The following is a 24,473-nucleotide window of genomic DNA, read 5'->3' as shown; positions in this document are numbered from 1 at the left end:
CTGAGGGGCTGAGTGTGAACAAATTATTATTTGCGCGTTTATTTCTATATTTAGACATTATTTTTAACATACATGACGCACAACATTCTTCTAAGGTTCTATGAAAGTGTTTAAAACATACATGCTTACTGCATAAAAACAACAACAACTAACCCTTCCATGTTCAGTAGAGGTTTGATACTGCTGTGGTGCTTGACACTGATCTGTCATTTGTTCTGGTCGGATGTGTTTGTTCAATCATTGATTCTTTGTGTGAATGAAGGCTTTGATTAGGCCACTGATGAACACTGACCTTCTTGTTCATGAGCCAGAAAATGTCACTGTTGTATTCATGGTTCATAGAAAGAGTTCAATGAAGCAACAGTGATTTGTATGACAATTGTTTGTATTTTATCTAACACAAAAACAGAGACAAAAAATTAAATTAATTTTGAGTTCCAGTATTCTTCAATGAAGCATTTAACAGAACACAATTTAAACAAACCTTTCAGTAAAATTTGGTAACTGGGCAAACTCTTCTCTCTGGGAGTTGCTGATTTAAAAAGCAGTGCTAAAGACCAGGACAGTTTATTTTGTATCTAAATATAAATGCATAAACATAGGAAATGATACAACCGACATCTCGCAAATAGAATAAAACATCTTGGTTTTTATGTACAGTCCAATACATTAAAATACATACACTCACACACTTATTGAAATAAGGAGACATTGCAGAACTGGGAATTAAAATCAAAGTGGGACAAATGACCAACTATGTGTGAAATGTATATAAAAAGACGTTTCCTTTCCAATCCCGAACAAAAACTCCTCGTAGAAATGCATTTACCCTGCTTACAATCACCATGGTTACATTTAGCAAGATTTCTTACTACGAAAAACAATCATCATGATTCACTCTGATTAACAAGCCATTCATGATTTTAACTACCCAACCTCAAAAATAACACACAACCCGAATCCATACCTCAATGAACTACACAAAGGGGAAAGATTATAGAATTTTTCACAGTGGAGCTTTTCCAAAATAAATGTGAATAAAACAGTGATTCTCTCAGGAAAGATGAAGCGTGAATGAAACAGTAGGTTGGATACCAAACATAAAAACACAACTTAAATATAAACCAGCAATGATTCACATTACATTACTCATTTTGTGTAAAACAAAACAATACATACACATATACCTTATATATATATATATATATATATATATATATATATATATATATATGTGTGTGTATGTATGTTTTTAAGATATATAACATTATATTATAATACCTCATTCTAATCTTTAAAAAGAAATTAGATATATACTACAGAAATAGCTTTTCACTGAAAAAGGGGTAATGCCCTTTATGCAGAAATACATTAAAATATTTATATACACACACACACACACATACACATATATTCACGTAGACACACACATATATAAATATGTGTATGTATGTATGTATATATATATATATATATATATACATACAGATATATATGTGTGTATGTGTGTGTATTTATGTGAATGTATGTGTTAGAGCCAGACAGATTTATCGGCAGGCCGATATTATCGGCTGATATTAGGCATTTTCAAAACTATCGTTATCGGCAGTTATAATGGCCGATAAAGGAATATTTAAAAAATAAAATAAAAACGGACGAAACACGCTTCAACCATGTCATGAGTGTTGGAGTTGTATAGTTTGTCCACCAGAGGGCACTCTACACCGTCCTTGTTGGCAACACTTGTGTATAACGCGCCACACATCCTGCAACCTGCTGATCCAGTTTGCAGGTAGCTTATAAAGCAATGTAGTTAATAATTATTACTCTGTTCTGTTGTGAAAATTAAAGATAAAATTTTATTTTTAAAATGCATTATCATATTATTTTAGTTAAAACTCATAAATAACTACAAATAAAGAATGTTAGGAAAATCTGTTATTGTTTTGTTGCGCGTTTCTGGGAAAAAAAACGATATATATATATATATATCGGAATATCGGATTTTAAAACCAACAAATATTTGTATCGTCGGTATCGGCCTTCAAAATCCTTTATTGTTGGGCTCTAGTATGTGTGTATTCATTTATATATATATATATATATATATATATATATATATGAATTTAAATCCGAGGAAGGGGCAGGGTTTCAAAGGGCCAGCCAATCAGCACAAGTGCTTTTAGCTCTTAGAGGACCAATAAAACCAAAAGAACTCAATCAGCCAACCACCGCCATACATGTGAGGAATATCATCACAATGAAAACATTGTGAGAGATGGTTAAAAAGCAAAAACAAGAGACAGAAATACTGAGGGGGCAAAAAAAGACAGACACTGCAAGTCTAAACCCTTAAAGGAAAGTTGAGTTATAAAGTTTAGATTTCAATCACCCTTTATAAAGTCATTTACAACTGATTGTCTTTACAAAATTACTTAAAAATCAAAACTCCTCCAGGAGTTACAAAAAACAGCTATTTTTAAACCTCCATTACAAAAAAGCATGAATAGATTCGTCTGATCTCATGCTGTAAATGTTTGTCTGTTATATGTACAGATGGAAAGTTATGGTGTGTTTTCAGGAGGGAACGATACACAGCACCATCATGTGCATTTAGTCCATGGAGTGAAATCAGAGGAGGAGAAACTTGTCAGCGATGCTCTCATTTACCCATCTCAGAACATGGAGACATTAAGAACCTGGAAGGCAAAACACAGTCGCTTTATAAGAGGTTCTAATGATGGTGAAGTTGATCACACCGATTCCAACAGAAATGTTTTGGTTTCAGAGTGACTTCTGTGTGATCTGTGTGCATTGCTGTTATTGACAAAAGGCAATGGGATTTGTTGCCCACAAAAAGTAGCTTACGAGACTAAACCTTTACAATGACGTTTTAAACATAATAGTTTATCGTTATCGTTCACTTCATAGTTTATTGGTATTGTTCTTGGTGTGAACAGGCCATTAGTACTGTATTCTTTCACAGCATCTCACTCTCTGTCAGTTCACAATGACAAGAACAATAGACCAACAGAGAAAACAAGTGAGCAAAGCAGATTTTTGAATTTTTTGTGCTGGGGGGGGGGTGAATGCTACAACAATGCAGTTCAGCTGATAAAGGAGTTCAGGCACAAGATTAATAAAAAACAAAAAAACACAATGCTCTGGTCCCTCCTTTAATTTAAGTCTGAGGGATTTCTAACAAGCACCACTGATCAATAGACTGAGTGGATTAACAAATGAATGAATAAACATTCGGATGAATAAATGCTCACCGAGTCATCCATAATGGAGGCAGGGTCAAAGTAGTCTGGTTTCAGCTCTGACCTCTCCCTGCGGTTTTTGGATGGAGGCTGCAGAGGGACAAAAAAGGTAAAATTAAAGACCATGACACAAAATGTGTTTTCTCTATACGTGAGTTGACCATGCAGCCAAAGAAGATTGGATTAGATGGACTATGTGAAGATCTGACAAACTTTCACGGTCACACTGCACCTTTTAGTAAGAAAGGGTTCGCGCAGATTAATGTTATGCTTTCCTGAACTCTCATTCCTACCAAATCAATGTCCATGGTGTCAAAGTCCATGCCCTCATTAAGGTCGTCCAGTCGTTCTTCTGATGACATCATCACATCCTCTACAATTGGCTCCTCATCATCCTCCATCAGTCCGCTGCCACGACGACTGGCAAACAAGCACATCAATAAAAAAAATTAGCACCAATAATATCAGTAGCACTAACTACCGTTCAAAAGTTTTGGATGTGTAATTTTTTTGTAAGTAAGTCTTTTATACTCAACAAGGCTGCATTAATTTGATTTAAAAAAAAAAAAAACACTGATCATGTGTCCCGGGATTGTTTAATTTTGGTTCATTCACACTGCCAGTTATTTTCTGAATTCTGAGTATTCGTTCACACACATCTCGTAAAGATCCAGTAAAGACACGTGACATCAGAATGCGACATGTTTGCAGACATTTTTTCGTCTTTTCTTTGTTCCTTGACAAACACAAACTTTCTTCTTTTTGTTAATGTGCAATGTGAAAGTTGATCTGCATTTAAAACCCCCAGTCAAAGAGACGCACGATGACTACGGCATTGAGACACTCAATTTAAAACGTTCTGACCCCTAATTTTAGAACAGTAGTGTATGCGCACGTAGATGTGCACTCACATGGTGTGCTGAATGTGGCCTCTCATCTTGCCATACTGCAGGCTTGCTCTGTCCTGCTGCTGTTTTTGGGCCATCATCCAAGCGACCTGAGAACTGAAAACAATATTTCTCAGTCAACTATTTACTTATAAAGGGAGTATGTGTAAATCAGGGGTGGGCAAGTCCGAGAGCCGCTATTCTGCAGAGTTGGAGGGTTGAAGCTAAACTCTTCAGGATAGCAGCTCTCTAGGACCGAACTTGCCTAGCCCAGGTATGAATGTAAACGTGTATGTTTACTTGTAGTCCATGTGTTGGTGCGGCTGCTGCAGGGGTGTGTGTTGCGTTTCGTTGCTCATGCTGTAAACTCCCATGTACCCCTCCTCTGGTCGAAGCTTCTTTGCATCCCGCAGGACAGTGGAGACAATGTGGGGTGATGACATCATTACAGGAGTGTGTGGGCCAGTCTGCTCTCGGTTGACCCACGCGCTCACATCACTGCTGCTGCAGCTACTCTCCTCTGAGAGACGGACAGAAAGAGAAGACAATGAAAGGGAAAGTTAGTTTTAACTCTGTAGAGATTATAATTCATGATATAATTACGATTGAACACACGAACCCTCAGGCAGTTTTCTCTTGTTGGCAGCAGGTGGTTTGCTCCTGCGACTGCGGGCGGAGCTCCTGCTGCTCATTCCGCTGATGACAGACAGTGTATCATCATCAGCGCCCGCTTGCAGAGAGTTCCGGTAGGAGATGAGAGGCAACCAGCAATCGTCCCTCTGGAGGGCCATTTGAAAGGTCATAAACCGCTCCAGATACAGGTGCCTGATGGGAAAGGTCAGAGGTCAAACAACAAACACAGATAGATTTCAGTAGAGAAATTCATTTAAAAGACAGTACACAGTTAACCTTCAGAGACCCAGCGCAGCAGAAATGCAACACTTGTATATTTACTAAATATGAGTAAAAACTACACATTCCAGTAGCTGAAAATTGAGATGTATCACAACAGCAGTTTTAGTGAGAACAATAAAACATTATCGGCCACACCTTGCTAAAGTCACATACAGTGGTATGAATAAGTTTTGGCACCCATACTAAAGTTGCCTAAAAAGAGGAATAAAAAAAATCATCTTTTGGATATTGATCTTAATGCCTAAATTAGAAAAATGAGGAAAACTCCAACCTTTAAGGACACCAATTTTCTTTGTGAATGAATAATGTATCATAAATAAATAAATGTTTTTCCTTAAAATACAGGGTGCATAAGTCAGGGCACCCCTATGTTAAATTCCCATAGAGTCAGGCAGATTTTTATTTTTAAAAGCCAGTTATTTCATGGATCCAGGATAATATGCATCCTGATAAAGTTCCCTTGGCCTTTGGAATTAAAATATCCCCACATCATCACACACCATCCACCACACCTAGAGATTGGCATGGGGTACTTTCCATAAGATCATCTTTCAATGCAAATCAAACCAGCTATTAGGCTAACTGAAGTAAAACCGTGCCAATCTCTAGGTGTGGTGGATGGTGTGTGATGATGTGGAAACAACAACGTGTGTGAAAACATTTATTTATTTATGATACATTATTCATTCACAAAGAAAATTGGTGTCCTTAAAGGTTGGAGTTTTCCTCATTTTTCTAATTTAGGCATTAAGATCAATATCCAAAAGATGATTTTTTATTCCTCTTTTTAGGCAACTTTAGTATGGGTGCCAAAACTAATTCATACCACTGTAAAATGTATGGCTATATATTAGATGCCTAATACTTTAGATAAATGGCTGGCACAATTCTTAACATTATTGGAACAAATTGATCTGTTTAAAATAAATAAAATAATATACACACACACACACATACAATATGTATATATATATATATATATATAGGCTTACATGCCATCTAAAATTTTGAACATGTCTCATTGACATAATGTGTTTTTAAATTAAAGGGTTAGTTCACCCAAAAATGAAAATTCTGTCAGTATTTACTCACCCTCATGTTGTTCCAACCCCGTAAGACCTTCGTTCATCTTCGGAACACAAATTAAGATATTTAAGATATTAAGATCGCTCCTGCATACAGTCCATAGGCTTCTTGAGGGACTGGCTCTTGCTGTCCTCGAAAAGTAATTGAAGACATCGTTAAAATAGTCCAAGTGACTACAGGGGCTAAATCTTAAGTTTATCAAACGACGAGAACACTTTTGTGCGCAAAAAAACAACAAAAATAACGACTTTATTTCAACTATTCACTTCCTTCTCCATAAGCCTGTAAGTCAGTTTACGTAGTGTGATTGCGTAGAGCTACGTCACACGTAGGCTCACTATTGGCCGACGCTGGTCATGTGTGTGATGCGTGTGACGTACAATAACAGAAGCTATACGCTATTAAACTAGTTACCTGACTCGCGCAGAGGGAGAAATAAACGAATAGTTAAAATAAAGTCGTTATTTTTGTTGTTTTTTTGCGCACAAAAGTGTTCTCGTCATTTGATAAACTTAAGATTGAGCCCCTGTAGTCACTTGGACTATTTTAACGATGTCTTTTATGACTTTTCGGGGACGGCAAGAGCCAGTCCCTCAAGAAGCCTATGGACTGTATGCAGGAGCGATCTTAATATCTTAAATATCTTAATTTGTGTTCCGAAGATGAACGAAGGTCTTACGGGGTTGGAACAACATGAGGGTGAGTAAATACTGACAGAATTTTCATTTTTGGGTGAACTAACCCTTTAAGATGTAAATTAGTACTTAAATTGTAAAATATATTTTTATCTTCCTAGCCCAAATGCATTATTTTAAATACAATAAAATAAAATACAATAAAATATTCACCTATTGTATAGAAAAATAGTTGCCCAGCGCTAAATGGCCAGCGTTGCGATTTTGAAACATTTTTCCAACTTATACACCAATGTAAATTGTGCCTAAACAAAATAGTTTTTATAACTAATGTCCTAAAGACATTTACATCATGCTATTACAATGCTTAGGTCTCTGAGGGATCTGAGAAAGCAAAGGATTCTCAGTGTGAGTGTCTTACACAGTCTTCTTGTCCTGCCTCAGTAGTTTGGAGGAAAACTCACTGAGGATGTCAAGGAACGGAAGGTTGAGAGGAGGGCCGCCTTCTCCCTGTGGACTGGGTTCTTTAAATGCAAATTCTATTCCATCCCTAAAACACGAAAAGCACATACACACACACTTAAGACTCTGTCACTAAGACATATGGGGACGCTGATGCCCCTTTACTACAAATGATACTGATGTTGGTAACAGAGCAGTATGACAGTCAGAAGATTTGTGAACCTTTCTTAACAGCAAGCATGTTTGAGTTTTCTTACTTGTGGAGCATTGCAATCGCCTCTCTTGTTTTGACCTGATCAAGTCCAAACGTGAGCGAGAAGCGTCGGGCCAGTTCTTTAATCCCACAGAAAGCAGATGCAGAACGATCAAAGTTACAGCCTAGATCACTCAGCATCTCATTAAACAGCTGAAACACACACATCACCCTTCTGTTATTCAGTGTTGCTGGCAGAGTGGGTTTGTGTAACGACAGAAGCGCAATCTCACCTGCTGCAGGCTGAGGATCAGAGTCTTGGCACACTGAATCTTGTCGATCTGACGTGCCTTACTCATGGTCTCCTTAATGATGTCACCATAATCATTATAGTACTATACACAGACAGAGACAGAGATGCACAGTAAGCTTCAAGTAACACAGAATGTGTCGGAGCCGATAGCCTCGTAGGCAGGGCTCCGACTTGTAGCAAGGTTGCCCTTCTGGTGGCCTGAGTTTCTCTCCAGGTTCACGGATCTTTCCCGATACTCTCTCTCTCCCACTTCACATCCTGTGTATTATATATTTTATCTTATCCCAATAAAGGCAAAATACTAAAAATGTTAACTAAAAAAAACACAGAGGGACTGTGAGTGGGACTCACTCTCATGTACTGTTTGAAGACATCAGCTCCTGTCTTCATGTCCACAACATTGTAGATGATCAATTTGCAGAAGGCGGCCAATAAATTCCTGCGTCTGTGGAGCGCCTCAATCTTACCAGCCTCATCGTCTGCAAGACACACCCCAGAAATGGATGAATTGGACTGAATAGTGAAAAAAGCAGCCAATAATTGTGCAGAATAAAATAATAATAATAAAACTAATTTGTTCTTTTTAAATTATTTTTGTTAGAAAAAATTTTAAGCAAGGATGGAAATACAAAATAATACAAATTGAATACCATTACCAACTTTTGACTGCTTGTTTGTTAAAAGTTTTTCTACAAATTTCAGTGCTTCTAAATAAATTAATAAGGTGCAGTGTCTCATTTCAGCTCCAATATCAGCACCAAACCAAAAACATTATTAAATGGAATGAAAATGTAATAAGTCAATGGTTAATCATCAAAACACAAATTAAGGTTTAATTAAACCTGGGAGATTTTTGTAACTTCACAAAAAGTTCAGGTAACTAAAACTTAAAAGATCCATAAAGCTCAAAGCATAATGAATCCAGATTAATTTATTTTCAACAAGCTATGCCATTGTTTGACAACAACAGTAGTCTGACCCCAAACTCCTACCCGAGATATATTGCCATATCAGTTTGTTTTTTTTGGTAATGTTAGCTGTGCAGAAATTAGAACTATGCATTGTAAATCAGGAGCTGATCGTGCTTCTGGAGCAAGGACTGCATACATGCCGTTATACATTCAAATCCACTTTAGAGTGGATCAGATCAGTCTTCTGTCCTCTTTGTATTTGTTTTTTGTTCACCTGCACTGCTGTCCTCATCCTGGTCAACAAACACGTGATCCAGGATAAAGTTGATTAGTTCGCTCTGTAAGGATGCATCTGGACTAAACACCAGGGGTTCTAAAGCTTCCCGTCCCGATGCCACAATCTGATAACTGAAGATCAGGAGTGAATCGCAGAGAATGGTGAAGGCCTGCAACACACAGTTCATGAAAGTAAAAATTATTTCCTGTTTCCGGTATTAAAAATCCAACCTGCAACTTTCGGGTTACCAGTATGACTCTCTAACAATTATAGGCCAAGACTGCCCCCAAGAAATCATTAATTTTTCCACAATACCATATGCATGAAAGGATGCGTGGTCTGTGGCAGGTCAGACTCACCTGTTCTTTGACAGTGGTACTGATGCTGTTCAGGTAGCTCTGACATATCAGACAGAAGGCTCTCACCTGCCTCCGCAACAGCACCATTTCATCCTGAAATGGGACAAGAGTGTGACTAAACATTCAAAATGACAGTCTCACACAGGTCTGGGCACGTACGTGTGTGTTGTACCTTATTGGCACTGCCCTCTGAGACTTTAGCCAAGTGCCAGAGTATGACATAGTGAGTGCACTGGAGTGCATGAGCCACAATCTATAAAAACAAAACAATTAAATAACAATGAAAGTGCTTGAAGTTAGGTCAAAAAGTTTAGAGCAGAGTCAAACACACAGGTCACAGACCAAATATGGCTATCATATATATCATAAATATATATATATATATATATATATTTAGAAAAATTAAGCACTACAGTTACATTTGTAAAAATAAATCAATGAATAAATCAGGGGTAATCATTTTTATAACTATATAATAATTAATTTCTTCTTTTTAGATATGATAAATTAAAGGAATTCATACAGGTTTGGAACAACTTGAGGATGAACTTGCGTGAACTACCTCTTTAATTGTGATTTGATGCTTTCAAGCCAAGATCATTGAGTAGTTTTCTACATCGTTGCTTGATTAATATTCCTTAATTACCAATTTATGTAGGCACAATGTAATCTAAATGCATCTGGGGAATTAAATGTTTCTGTTATTAAAGCAGCATGAAGTTGATTCAGCTCAGAACAACATTTAGAGGCAGGATAGCAGCTAAAATGAATTAACCCCTGTGTTGGTAGTCAGTACCTGCTCAGGCATATCCCCGTTTTGCAGGCCAGAGTTCAAAAGTTTGTAGTTGCTGGTGAAAAGGTCCCATTTAGTAAGGTCATGGGCACTGCAGGAAGACAGACACACACAGTTATGATGAAGACACTCCTCTGGTCTCACTGAAACATGTCCAGAACTCATTTCGCACCAAAATCAAAAGAATAAATAAGAATAATTTTCTTATCAAATGAAAGCAGTGTTTTAAAAAGTTCTTACTTGTGGAAGGCTGTGATTCTTTTGAGTGTTGACAAAACTTGATAGGCATCATCTTCATCAGGCTCCTCCCCCTTAAAGAAACAAAAGCATTCAAACTCAAATTGTCTAAAATTACACAGAACTGTAATTAAACTAAAACACACACAAACCTCCTGCAGGACGTCCTCCAGCAAGCGGTGGAACTTGTCAATCTGTTCATCGAGCATCTGGCTGCGGACGATATCTACACGGTTATAGATGGTGAATTCCTCATTGCACAGTGCATGGAATGTCACAGAACATGCCTCTAATACATCTGTGTCTGTGTGCTTCTCCACCACATCGCGGACCTGACGCAGCAGAGCATCCAGATGCTGCAGGACATCATAGTTATTACTTACAATACTACTATAACAAAACAAAAACAATCAATAATTTCTTTACTTCATGTCTATTCATATTATTTTAAAAAAACTATTGGTACTATTGGAAACTTTCTTCCAATAGAAAACAAAAAACAAAGCACAAAGCCAGAATAAGCACAATATTTGTATTACTATGTGGCACAATATATATATATATATATTTGAATGAGCATAATCACCTTCTCCAGTCGACCGGTTGTATAGATCTCCAAATCAAAATACTGAGGAAACTGCAACAGATTAGTGACCTTCTCTGGGTCCACTGAATACTGAAAGAGAAAAAAAGAGAGAAAGAGTCTATTCAGAAATCTGTCGGTTATGCATCCTGATTCAGGTGGCCAAAACCATTTGGTTGGATATTTATATGCAAATTGCAGACTGTTGTTTTATTCCCAAAAAGCCAATCAATAAAAAGTGTTGAGGATCAATCAAAGTGACTTTTTGTCACAATCGTTTACATTTGTTTGCTATCCGTTTGAAGCATTACACACTGTCTGGCAGGGAAGAGACACACTTACTTTAGCCAATAACAGAGGCAAAGCCACAGCAAACGTTTCTGTGATCTTTGTTCGATCATCCAGCTGGGCTTTCTTTTCTTTAGCTGTAAGAACCTGTGCCAAAATAAACAACAGCAAACGGGTTTCAGAATGAGACTATTATTGTATCTATTACTGACTTCTTACGACAACATTCGTCTGATGATTTAAAAACACTTTTGTGTGTACACAGGTTTGACTACAGTTGTGAGGTCCAATGTTTCGAAAATATCTACACAAATATAGTAAAACATGTCATTTAAAACAAAAAGAAAAAAAGACAAAGCCGAATCATAGCTGAGATGAAACAAATGCTACTTTTGTTTCATCTCAGATCGTACCTTGAAAAATGCGACAGCGAGTCGTGTGCCTTCACACTAGAGTTTATGGTACGTTAAATACAGGTTTGCTGAGCTGAATTTGAAACGCTACAGAATCGGATTGCTTGACGGAGAGCGAAACTCAAGTGCTTAGTCAGTACTCAACGAGTGAAAATACATCTATGTTAAGCTTATACTTGGAATCTAACACACACAGGCAAGTGAAATCTAAGAATGTATTAGCCAATGGCTAATGGTAGACATTATTTAGTCGCCCAGAGTGAAATTTACTCGCATATGTGTGTGATTTACTCACATTGTAGGGTTGATAACATTTCCATAGATTAGGTTCATGGTTAGGGGTTAAGAAAATATCTCCTCTATGTAAAAACCACTGCATCTATGTGACGTCCACATTAATATAGCAAAATCAAAATGTTGTTTTGTGTGTGTGTGTTACCCTTTTTCCGGAGCCTCGTCCGATGGGTGGGTGACACTCACAGGTCTGTCTGACAGCACAGAGCATGATCTCAATCAGAGCAGTTTCCTGAGCATCAGTGAGAGCTGAAATACACACATTGTGGTGTTTAAGTGATGTAGGTTAGAAAGATTTTAAATTTTGGTCCAGACACACACAAAAAAAAAAAAAAACGACAAGAAATAAAAGTGTGTGCATTTGTACCTTCCTCTCCAGGGAACGGTTCGTCTAGCAACAGGCTGATCATACTCTCCCAGTCCTTCAGGAGCTCTGACGCACAGTCCCACAAGCTGTCCACCAGATAGGCACCGTGCTCATGGAGCTAAAACAAACAAACAATTATAAAATAACCAAAAACATGTTTTTCTTCTACATTACAAGCCGAGCACATCAAGCACACCTCACTTTCCAGGAAGAACAAGACAGTTGTTCTGATGAGGTTAGCATTCAAACACTGTCTGCCTCTCCTTGGCCGCCCCTCATCCTCTGGACCATGATGACTGAACAACCTGGGAGCACAACACACAAAATTGTTGTGTTCACAAAATAGCCACATGGCAGAATTAGTGAGTCAGGGTGAGAGTCAGATATATTACGGGTCAAAACTAAAGCCCTAAGTATTCGGTTGTTAAGTAGTGACGTAATCACGCTCTGATAATACTGTTTCCGGGTCCAAATGCTGGGTCCTCTCTATCTGCTTACCGCTTTTGCCCGAGTTTTAACATGCCGCAGTGCTGTGTCCCATGTTGTTTAAATAGATCGGAGTTAAAAAAAACAAGTGACATTCAACTGTCATTCTACCGCTTTCCCTGTGACGAGAAAGAAAAGAGAAAATGGCTGCAGTTGATAAGGTAAGTTACAATTCTTTCCTTTATCCCTAACACCCACTGGCGCTGAAGCGAAGCCAGTCCTTTAAGAAAAGGGCTTAGTCTAACGTTATGGGTTGTAACGTTAATTAGATATGGACGAGCGGAGCGCTTGGACCCGGAAGAGGCTAAACGTCACGCGTGACGTCAGACTTAACAACCGAATACTTCGGTCATCCGTGTTCCACGAGAGTTTATGCAACGATGTAATTTTCTTCACCAAGAGGCTCCGCGCACAGTCCAAATTATGAATGTATAGTGCGCGAACAACAGCCTATGTGCAAGTGACTTGAGCACTTGAAAAGAAGTCCACTAGATTTTCGCATGCGTCTATCCATGTGCTCAGGCCAAAGGAGTATACTTTGAAAGGCTAGCGCACTCAACTGTATAACCGGACCAGTGTTTCCCCTACCATTGTTCCCCCCTAAAATATTGACGAAATCCAGTCATAAACTAGTGTAGCCGTGTAGACTAGTGTGTGTGAATATTAAACCACAAAGACTATTTAAATACAAATCCTGCATGTTTTGTGTAAATGAATGGTGCAGCCAACGCGCAGTTTTTATTTAACACACACACTGAAGCACGTGTGACGCTTGCGCTGTTTTTTTTTTTTTGCTTATATAAAAGACACAAATGCATGAACTTCCTCTCCAGGCACTAGATCCACTCTGAAAAGTCATTTCGTGATAATTTAACCGCTATATTTGAGAAAAACTATCATCATGACATAAACACACAGAAACTCAAAAGGTCTTCATGGCAACCCGTCGAAATAAAAGTTTGGTTTAACTTGACAGAATTATATTACTGTTGAACAGTAGAATTTAGATATGTCCTAATGTAATAATACTAACACTAATCCTAATAAATTATCATCAAAACTTAAATTTAAGGAATAATCTATTTTTCTTTCATGTTTTAATTTTAACAGTAACTGTAGCTCATTGTGCAGGAAGTTATTTGACAAAAAGTTTATTCTATTTCATATGATTAAAATTGAAGATAAATTATACAATTTGTGTTTTATGTCTTGATTTTATGACCAGAAAAACCACAACAGCTGTTCAGAGACAATGAACAGCTTTATTTTTATTAACTAACATCAACGAAGATGAACACATACTGTAAAAAATGTATTGCTCATGGTTAGTTCATGTTAGTTAATACATTAACTAATGTTAACTAATGAACCTTATTGTAAAGTGTTACCCAAAAAATGTTGAATAAGTTAAAGCGGACCTAAAATTGGGCTGCACGATGACATCCACGTACCCTCCTGATGACGAAAGTTATGTCACGAGGACAGTGTGTGAAGTATACTTTGAGCTTAATGTGGCAAATTTGTTTAATCACATTGGTATTTAATGAAGCACAGACTGTGCTGTTGAATAAAAAAAATGTGCCACTCACTTTTTGTAGAGAAACTCCCCTGCTGCCACAGCAACCGGTCGGTGGGCAGAGTAGACTAAGTGATAGACGCTCTCACAGTCTTCAGCAGTCAAGACCTCATCACTACTTCTGTGTGCACAAACGAACACACCCGCAAATTAAATGGATACATCTTAAAAAAGCGAGTATGACTGTCACAGATGAATGATCAATGCTGAACTCACTGCAGAACTAGTGTCAGCAGCTTAATGGCCTGAACAGCAACATCATATTCCTTATCCAGAGTCATGGACACAATCCGATCCTACAGAGACAGGAGGAGAGAACTGTGTGTGAGAAAATACATTTTTCAGAGCCTTCAGAACCATAAAGTGAGTTGATGTTGCCATCTCAAGTATCCTGGTGGAACACTCACCTTAAAGCGGCTTGTAAAGAGTTCCAGTCTGGCGTTAAGTTCTCTGCTATAATACAAACCCTGAAGAGCTGTAAGACACTTCAGACGGACCTCACCTTGCTGGAGAAAGAACAATGACATAAATGGATGACAAAGAGATTGCAAGTCACCTTTATTTATATAGAGCTTTATACAATCCAGATCCAGCATGCTGTTTATTTGAGGGTTTTTTTTAGCTTCTTTGATAAGTAAATATCATTCAGTCTGTCTGAATGTGCTTGTTATACCTTATCATACATGGTCCAGCCCACGTACTTCAGATAACTGTCATTTAGAAAAGCATCACTGTACATCTTCATCCACATACCAATCTCCTCTATGCAAACGACCCTGATCTCAGCAATTACATCCCTGCAAACAAATACATGAAAAAAATCAGCTCTTTTCAAAGACTGTGTGGTTATTTTAAAATAGTATAATTAATTGAATCAGTCCTTAAATTTAGTTCATTCTGAGACATTTCCTTGCCTGTATCTGTGGATGAACACTCCTTTAAAAATGGCATTCATCATGTTTTCAATTTCATCCTGGTTTTCCTGAAGCTAAAAATGACAGAATCCATGTTTGAGTCAGGTTAATTGTTTCATTTTAGAGTGAGAGTGTGTGTGTGTGTGTGTGTGTGTGTGTGTGTCACCTCTTTGCGTTTCTGCAGCAGGAACTCCAGGCGTTCATTGGCTCGTTTCCCGACGCTCTTGTTGCGTTCTGCCTCGTATTGTCGTTGTGTGTTGTCCAAATTGATGCTCAAATTCAGAGCAACGTTCACCAAAGCGGTCATCAGTTTCATGCCTGAAATAGGGTTAGGGTGTACAATTCATACATTTAAGAACACCATGACTGACTATTGCATCACAAAATTCATGACATTCCAATTTGTTCATGCTCAGTATGGAATATTAGCACACTGTGCAGTATACAAAGTATGCTGTCTATTCCATTTATCAAACTGGAAATGTCAGGTGAAGTTGAGCGCATTGCATTGTCAGGATACAGTAAACAAGACTAAGCAAATTAGCAAATGTTTTAAGTAGGGATGCACTGTTTTTGGGCAGAAACCGAAAATTCAGGATGCACTTGCCCAAAACCCGAAACTGAAAATAAATAATAAGTTATTTGATCAAACTTTAATCAACACTAAATAGCTAAATAATTAGCTGTACTCTTTTTAAAATTGCATACAAGTCAACAACTCCATTACTCTACACTACTCCATACTCAAAGGTATTACTACTCATTTGTTGGTGAAATATAAACATTTAAATGACAATAAAATGTAATAACTTGCTTTCATTCATGACCGATTTTTTCAAATATACATAAGTAATGAAGATATCACTAACAGGTAGGTATTTTTATGACACTAAATAGCTTTCTTGAGGTAAATGTAATGTTAAGTGACATTGTACAGCCTATAAGCTGTTTTATTGATGTCTTTCCACAGCTGAAACACTGAGCAGTTACATGAGACAGGATTCATCTCGGTAAGTTGTAAAGTATCTTTTAAAAAGTGTTCACGCATTTTTATTTTGTGCACAAAACTAGTAGTAAAGAAGAGATTAGATGATCGGTTCACATGTGCTACATCCGCTTGAACTGAAGAGGCTACAGCAATCTGTCACATTGTATTAAAGAGCACCAACACAACATTTATTGTCTGAATTTCCTAATAAAATCTACAGAATTTTTAAAGTTGAGACTTTGCTTCATATTAAAAGTAACAAAGCTTTTTGTGATTATTGGATGGCAAGCGTGCTACAAATATTTTATTCACATATCAACAGAAAGAAATAAACCAGAGGTTGTGTCCACACAGCTGACAACTGTATTTCACTTTCGTGAACACTAATTAAAGCGCTGTATCAGTCAGATTTCGGCCCTCCAAAACCATTCCGAAACCGAAAATAGCTATTTCAGCAGAACATTTTTAGTATTTGAAATTTCTGTGCATTCAGTCATAAAACCAAAACACACAACTGTTGAAGGTTTGAGGTTGTTAGGATTTTTAAATGATTTTGAAAGAAGTCTATTATACTCTTAAAGGCTGAAATTATTTCTGTGATTGAAATGCTGAATTTTCACCATCAATACTCCAGTCTTCAGTGTCACATGATCCAAGTTCATGATTCTAATGTTTTGATTTGCTGCTCAAGCATTTCTCATTATTATCAATGCTGAAAACATTTGTGCTGCTTAATACTTTTGTGGAAACCTTGATACATTTTTTTTTTTCAGGATTCATTGATGAATAGAAAAAAAACAGCATATATTTGAACAAGAAATCTTTTGTGATGTTTTAAATGTTTGTTTTTTTACTATCACTTTTAAACAATTTAATGCATCTTTGCTAAATAATAGTATTAATTTTATATATATATATATATATATATATATATATATATATATATATATATATATATATATATTACTGACTCCAAACTTTTGAACAGTTGTGCGAGTTAAAATATCAATACTGAAGAAGTAGTGGTTAGGTTATGTTATGTTATTCTGAACATTGCATGGTACGTAGCCCAAGGTAACCCACCTGCCAGGGTGCTGGTGTGTCTGAACGCTCTGACCTGTGAGTCAGACAGGCCGGTGAGGAGAGAGATGAGCGTGTCCATCATGTACTCATCATAGATGATGCTGTACTGGCACTGTCGAACCAGGACCGCGATGAACTCACACAAGTTTAATTTAAACTTCTTCCACACAGGACCTGAACTCGCGAGTGGGTAATCGCCACTGTCCTGAACACACATACACACACAACCTTTTTACACATATTCATTTGAAGTACCTAATTTCTTCCATCCCAGCACACACAATGTTTTACATATATATTCTTCCTATGGAAATGTCTGTGGTATAAACTCACACATTAACAAACCTCATCAAACTCTTCCGTCATTTTCCTGATGATCTCAGAATTCTGCATGTGCCGGAACATCTCTGAGCTCACAGCGCCTACAACAAACACGCATTCAGTAGCACAAAACACACACTTGAAGTATGCAAACTTATCTACAAATAAAGAACATACAAACACACACCTTTACAACCAGAGCAGTGGATGAAGAAGTTGATCAGTTCCAGCAGGGCAGAGTCTCTGTCTGTCTTATAGGACTCAATCCAATCATCAACTACTGACTGCAGAGAGAGAGAACACACACACACACACACACTCGCTTAAACTACCTCAGTTAAACCTTCTTTCATACACACACAGCCTACTCAGAAAGCACACGCTGCAATTAGGCCTGTATATAATAACTAACCACACACACACCACTGATTCACATGATGATTCATCCGGGCACTTTGAAATAGAGTCTATGAATGAATACAGTGAGAGATCAGCATGTATCTGAAGATGTTGTACAGGTGTTGGTACCTGTGTGGCACTCTTGCCCAATTTGACAATCTCGAACAAACTGAGATTCTCCATATCATTCTCCTGATGGTGGCCATTTACCCGACCTCTCACCTCTGACCCCTTCAACTTTTCTCCAAGGGTCTTCTTCCCCTTCTAGACACAAAAGGCAAAAAGCAAGGAAATTTCCAACAAACAATTTAGTATCTATTCCACCTCAGATATAAGCCAGTACAATTTGAGATTTTTCTGATATAAACTGCCATTGCATTAAAAAAAAAAGAATTTGTCAAAAATACTGTGTTTAAAAATATGATAATGATGATGTAATAATAATGATTAAAAAAAATATTAAACAAGGAGAAATGTTAATATATTGAAATATTTCAAAAAATCTAATTCAGAAAAATAATACAATCATTTTAATTTCAGTACAACTGTTAAATTACAATTACTAGCATTTGTGGTTGTCTTTATTTCTTCATATTCAAATGTTAAACTACTGAGCTTTTATTTTAGCAGAAAACCACCCTAAAATTAAGCCCTCAAAGCTTCTCTTTTGTAGACAACCACTTGTTTATAAGCACTTCTCATCACAAGATAATGAAGATGATTGTGGCGAGCATGGCGAGGCCAAGGGCCGTGAGAGAACGGCGCGAGGCCGGTGGCGTGATTGATCGACGCACCATCTAGTATCTTTCACAGAGGAGTGGAAGTATAAAAGGAACAGCGACGACAGTGAAGTCGAAGGTGTCACTTATTATTAATCACGCCACTGGCCTCTGCGTCTTCCTGCTCGCCACAATGATGCATTGCTAAATGCCCGTTATAAGCCAAGCACATGCATAGATGGAGTTTGTGTCCAGTAGCATTTACTGTGAACCAAGCCACTCAGAGAAACTGAAAACACCAAGTTTTCATTTCTACTAGTGAGCTGCACGTGTGAAAATGGATACAGTTCCACACTTCACTCACATATTTTCATTTCATTCAATCACATTAGCACATTAACATTATATTGCAATTTCGGTTTTATTACAAATATTCATGCAGCGCAACTCATATCTGTTTTACAGTGCATCTGTTTAGCTAATTAAGAAGAACTATATCTGAAAGCTAAATGGCTGATAGGTACCTTCCCTTTTCCAGGTTTGCCATTTCGACCCTCAAGATCTTCAAGATCGGTGTCAGAGAGCCGAGAGTGTCCTTCCCTAAACAAAATGCAACAGTGATTACAGCAGTGTGTATGTGGAGATCAAAGTAATTAATTGGGGTGTGTGTGTTAATCAGGCGCTTTAATATCCTAATATACAGAGCTCAGATGTCCTATGTGCAGCCATGTAGTTTAATGATTTTCCCTACATAGATGGATAGGTTTTGTTATAGGTAGTCCAGATGCTGGACTTCTTGTTCAAATGAGCTTATGATTTCCAAAATTGCGTTTAGGTAGGCAGCTCCTTGGGTTTTCAGACACAGACACTGTCTGGCTGGAGAAGGAGTTAGTTAATGTATGTATGATACTTACTGGTAGAAGTCTGCTTGAAAGTCCTGAACTGCTATCATTTTTTCAACATCTTCTGTCTCTTCTGGAGTTTACAAGTGTCCCCACACTGCAGAAGAAAGACCCACACATTTTAAAACTGCTATATGAAAACCATTTCTTAAAATAACAGTTTAAACACAACCATAACGTCTCAATGCTGTTACGGTACTGACTGAGTTTTTTTAAGCGTGCGTTTGGTTGAAGGACGGTGTGTTTATATATGTGACTTTAATAATAAATATCAGACATTTGCTGTCAACATTACTGTACGATTAATCAAACATTATACAAACTCAATTAAACACATACAATATCGAAGTATTCGTGTAATGTGTGAGATTTTATTAATTGTGTTTTAATATTCAGTTTGATTTCCGTAAACACGGGCTAGCATTGCAAGCTAACATGCTAACAGGCCTCCAGCTCCTCTAAAAGACATTAAAACCGCCCCAAACCCACCAAAACAATGTCAAACTGCAAAACCAAATTACAACTTTACGTTTCTTTACACGAAGCATAATATAGTGTCTCAATATTTTTCAATATTCAAGCTGATGGTTGAAACGGTCTGACATATGAACGACTCTGAGAAATGTATCTCCCCAAACTAACAGTAAAATGTCTTTTATTTATTTTATTTTTTTCCAAAATCGCGGATATTTATGAAGATCGGCCGCCATTTCTCACCTCCCTCAGCGTGAGTCCAGCTGCATAAAACCCGCCCAGAGCCGCCGCCGAACGGAACCGAACCGGACCTCCGCTCCGCGGTTAAGACATGATCCAAGTGGAACTGCAGGCTCAGTTCTGTAAAGGTTCGAAGGTGGAATGGGCAGTTTGGTACTGTGGGCGGACAGAAGTAAAATGCAGCCTCGAGGAACCCAAAACACACTTATTACGCATCCACACACACTAGTTTCCACAAACACACCCACCCACACACACACACACACACAATGTGGAAGTACCACAGATAATTTTTGGCCTTTTAAAATGGTTTATATTTTAATATTCAGTTTCTGAATCACTGCTGTTTCTATTTACAAACAAATAAATTAGGAAAAACTAGAAGATTTGAGAACATCAGTGTTTCAAAGTCAACCACTTCAATAGAGGGGTTAAATCAGACTTTGACATGAGAAAAGAACAGCTACTAACAGAAAAGGGTTAAACGTCAAATTCTCCAGATGACAGACCGGCCATGGTAAGATGAATTCAGGAACAACAATTGGCATAGAGAGGTTTTGCCAGATAAATGAGGAGAGAAATAACCAATCTCTGTGCCAAATTTGGATAAAATATGGGGAATAAACAAGAAGTGTACTACATTTCATTTTGACACAGATGAATGTGCAAATCAAGCTAGAGAATGAAAAGAGCATCCAAAGTCTGTGGAGTGATGGTGGACAGACAAGATGGAAAAGGATCTTTTTGTTTCTAAAAACAATATCAGAACATAGCACTGTCAGGAATATATTTTATTTATTTTTTTTTACAAAATTCACAAGTATAAGGCATATATACAAAAAAACGTAATCACACAAGAAACTATCAATGGCAAAAAATTCATATTGTGAAATGGGGATATAGTTATTAAAAAATAAAAATGCAATATAATCTATAGCTCAACGCGACAAATATGACTTCCCAGTTTTATCTCTAACACACGACATTACACAATGACATTGGGTTCATAGCACCACATATACCATGTGCATCGGAACTAGAGATAAAATGTAAAAACATCATGAAAATTGATTGATTTCAAAAATATATATATAGTATAAAGATAAAAAAAAACATATTTCCCATACATATGTAAACATAAACTCATACCACATAATATTGTAGTTTACACAGTTCCCAGTTGTATTTCTACAGGTTTTGAGTGAGAGTTACTAGTCTTAACCTTTAGCAATAAGTAAATCACACTAAACAACACTACATCAGCTTTTGTTCGACTGACTCTATCACACTGAGCAACTAAAAATGTGACATTTACCACTTAACACTTTCAAGTACAGGTGGCACAATATTTAAAAAATTATAAGAATATGTAACATAGCTATGCTTTATGGCACCTTTTAAAGTAAAAAATATAAAACCAAATATAACACAACTACATTCACATTTTATTGCCAATAAATAAAAATGTTCCAAGATGTAAATACTATATATATCCAGCAGGAGGCAGAATGATGTTTCTACTGAGATAAACAGAATTGGCAATAAGTGCGCCTTTTGATGAACCCCAATTGGCATACTTTTATCATGTCTACTTTATGGAGCAAGACTGGAAGACAATACAATACACGTGATATACATCTGTCTACTTTGGGGGGTAGTAAACTAGGAAGCTTAGAATTACTACAATTGGAAATCAACCTAGACTAGAGGAGTGTGCATCATTTAGTCCCATATAACCTCTCAATGTCCTTTATATAATGATTTTTCAGTTCTTTTCTCTTTAGTTTGAAGGCGTCCGTCACCAGCCCTGTTTCTGGAGTCCAAACCTCAGAACTTAATCGGATCTTCTGTGGAACCTCAAACTTTTCCAGTTTATCTATAGTACCACACACACACACACACACACAAATTTATATACAGTTTAAACACAGACACAGTGACACACACACACAAACATCAACGGCTTTGCCGTTTCTCAAAGTATCAAACAGACAAATCTCAGTAGTTTACAACAAATACTGTTTAAAGGTAAAATGTGTAATTTGATGATGACGGCCACTTATTTCAAATTTTGAATATCTCTAAAATAAAAAAAATCTTTGGAGACTTTTGGGGTATTGTAAGTACACAACAGCAGGAAATATATCACACCGTGCATGTGATTTTTGGATATTTTATTTCAAAATTCTTACATATTGTACCTTTAAGTTGGGATAGGTGGAGAAAAAAAACACTTCAATTTTAAATACACTAACAGCCGATCTCTGCAAAACACCTAAAAACAAAAACAATTAAAAAGGCTTGTAAAAATATGCTTACTTTTTACTGCAATCTCTTTGATGACTTTAAGGACTTCCACCTCCATCATGGTGTGGTTACAAAGCTCCTCCCACTCGCCCTCGATCCCACTCTTATTTGCTAGCTCAGTTAGTTGCTTCTGATTGGGCACCACAAAGCTGATCAAGTAGTTCTGGTCACTAATCGGAAATGAATCGCACATGTAAATGTAGTGCTTTTTCAGGTTAATCTATAGTTGGGGAATATTGTGCTGTGTGTGATTGTTTTGCGATTAACTGGGACATAAGGTTCTGGTGTACCTGCTGGCATAGACACAGATGTTCTCAATGAGGGGGCTGTTTTTCAGGGCAGCTTCTACCTTTCCCAGAGACACATATTCACCTGCCTGCAGCTTTACCAGGTCCTTCTTACGATCTGAGAACAGGAAGTGGAGGATTGGCATGCTATGGTTGACGTAACTCAACATTGACTTCTCTGATGCAACTCTTCCCTGTAAAATGATTCAGAACTTACCCACAATCTGCAGACAACCGTCTGGATGAACTTCCCCGACATCTCCGGTACAAAACCAGCGCTGCCCCGCCTCGTCCAGCCAGAAGTTGTCATTTTCTCCCTCCCCCTCACTCCCATAGTATCCCATGGCAACATTCGGTCCACCAAACAAAATCTCCCCTCGTGGGTGTGGCTTATCCTGACTGGTGTATCCACCTAATAATGAAAGAGAGAGGTAGGTTAAGAATGTAAAACGAACCCTCGATTGCATTTGGTGTGTGTGTGTGTGTGTGTGTGTGTGTGTGTGTGTGTGTGTGTGTGTGTGTCTTACCCTCAGGCCAGTCTCTGAGTTTTATTTCAGAGCAAATGAGAGAAGCTCCAACACGTCCTGTACTGTAATCAGAAGCTACAAGCATACAAACACACAAGACTGAACACGTCAGCACAGGAATCTAGTATTTTAACATGCGGGAAAAATGTCACAAGTAAGTTGTATGAGTGTGTTTGGACTGCCACTTACAATCTGAGATAGTTCCTGCTCCACACGTCTCTGTAAGGCCGTAACCCACAGCGACGGGGCAGAAACACACATTTATGAATCTATGTGTGGAAGCAGACAGTGGAGCCCCTCCGCACAACATCCGGCGTACACACCCACCCAGCAGCATATTCACTTGCTTGAAGATCAACCTAACATACACAATATCATAAGAGAGAGAGAGAGAGACAGTTTTTGGTTGCACTTTATTTTACAGTACATGCACTTAAAGTAGTAGGCAATATAAGGTAACTACATGGGTTCAGGTTAGGTTTAGCGCAGGTTCAGGGTTATAACCTAGTTATTATTACCCAGTTATTATAACTACTATAATAAGTACATAGTATAAGAATGCAGAACATGACTGTAAAATAAAGTGCTACAGAGTTTAAACTTTATTGTATTTTGCAATTTGTCTGGAAAATGTGTCTTATTTAATCAATTTGGACAGTCATTTTTTTAAGAAACCCCCAGACATTTAAGCATTGATATTCATGATGGGGTTTTTTCCCACCCATGGGAAAAATGAATGAATGAATGAATGAATGGATGGATGGATGGATGGATGGATGGATGGATGGATGGATGGATGGATGGATGGATGGATGGATGGATGGATGGATGGATGGATGGATGGATGGATGGATGGATGGATGGATGGATGGATGGATGGATGGATGGATGGATGGATGGATGGATGGATGGATGGATGGATGGATGGATGGATGGATGGATGGATGGATGGATGGATGGATGGATGGATGGAT

At 37.6% G+C, this 24,473-nt stretch overlaps 2 protein-coding genes across 3 annotated transcripts in view; both read right to left on the bottom strand.

Annotated features, from left to right (window-relative positions):
- Positions 1-551: 551 nt before the first annotated feature.
- Positions 552-20,621, bottom strand: stag2a (STAG2 cohesin complex component a). Its single transcript, XM_039659095.2, has 34 exons — positions 20,382-20,621; positions 19,677-19,761; positions 19,287-19,362; positions 18,173-18,307; positions 17,832-17,928; positions 17,669-17,745; positions 17,324-17,528; positions 15,419-15,570; positions 15,253-15,326; positions 15,012-15,135; positions 14,746-14,844; positions 14,555-14,634; positions 14,352-14,459; positions 12,473-12,581; positions 12,277-12,394; positions 12,055-12,158; positions 11,257-11,349; positions 10,918-11,007; positions 10,484-10,687; positions 10,335-10,405; positions 10,098-10,185; positions 9,474-9,554; positions 9,302-9,394; positions 8,940-9,111; positions 8,106-8,233; positions 7,735-7,836; positions 7,506-7,654; positions 7,208-7,336; positions 4,770-4,975; positions 4,451-4,670; positions 4,175-4,267; positions 3,557-3,683; positions 3,276-3,353; positions 552-2,699 (listed from the first exon to the last, which is right to left on the bottom strand). Exons 2-34 carry the CDS (start codon positions 19,712-19,714, stop codon positions 2,676-2,678), a joined length of 3,744 nt encoding a protein of 1,247 aa, XP_039515029.2. The 5' UTR covers positions 19,715-19,761; positions 20,382-20,621; the 3' UTR covers positions 552-2,675.
- Positions 20,622-21,154: 533 nt separating this feature from the next.
- acsl4b (acyl-CoA synthetase long chain family member 4b) overlaps positions 21,155-24,473 on the bottom strand; it is an 11,671-nt gene continuing 8,352 nt past the window's right edge. For both annotated transcript variants that reach the window (XM_039659655.2, XM_039659654.2), the window contains exons 10-15: positions 23,689-23,858; positions 23,500-23,574; positions 23,190-23,384; positions 22,976-23,090; positions 22,698-22,855; positions 21,155-22,254 (exon numbers count right to left, since the gene is read on the bottom strand). In XM_039659655.2, coding sequence (XP_039515589.2) covers positions 22,097-22,254; positions 22,698-22,855; positions 22,976-23,090; positions 23,190-23,384; positions 23,500-23,574; positions 23,689-23,858 — 871 coding nt within the window. In that variant the 3' untranslated portion in view covers positions 21,155-22,096. The remainder of the gene's footprint in view (positions 22,255-22,697; positions 22,856-22,975; positions 23,091-23,189; positions 23,385-23,499; positions 23,575-23,688; positions 23,859-24,473) is intronic.

The sequence above is a fragment of the Pimephales promelas genome, chromosome 4 (genome assembly GCF_988280905.1).
Source record: "Pimephales promelas chromosome 4, fPimPro1.hap1.1, whole genome shotgun sequence".
In the NCBI taxonomy this organism is placed as follows: Eukaryota; Metazoa; Chordata; class Actinopteri; order Cypriniformes; family Leuciscidae; genus Pimephales; species Pimephales promelas.
Note: the sequence above shows the minus strand (reverse complement) of the source record. Positions and strands in the feature narration are given on the sequence as shown.

Bases quoted from the DNA above. Each gene is read 5' to 3' on its own strand.
- stag2a (XM_039659095.2), bottom strand. From the start codon at position 19,714: ATGATAGCAGTTCAGGACTTTCAAGCAGACTTCTACCA. The intron at 12,582-14,351 runs GTGAGTGGCACA...TTGTGCTCCCAG, and splicing joins GGGGAGTTTCTCTACAAAAA to GTTGTTCAGTCATCATGGTC. The intron at 4,671-4,769 runs GTTCGTGTGTTC...TCCGTCTCTCAG, and splicing joins CAAGAGAAAACTGCCTGAGG to AGGAGAGTAGCTGCAGCAGC.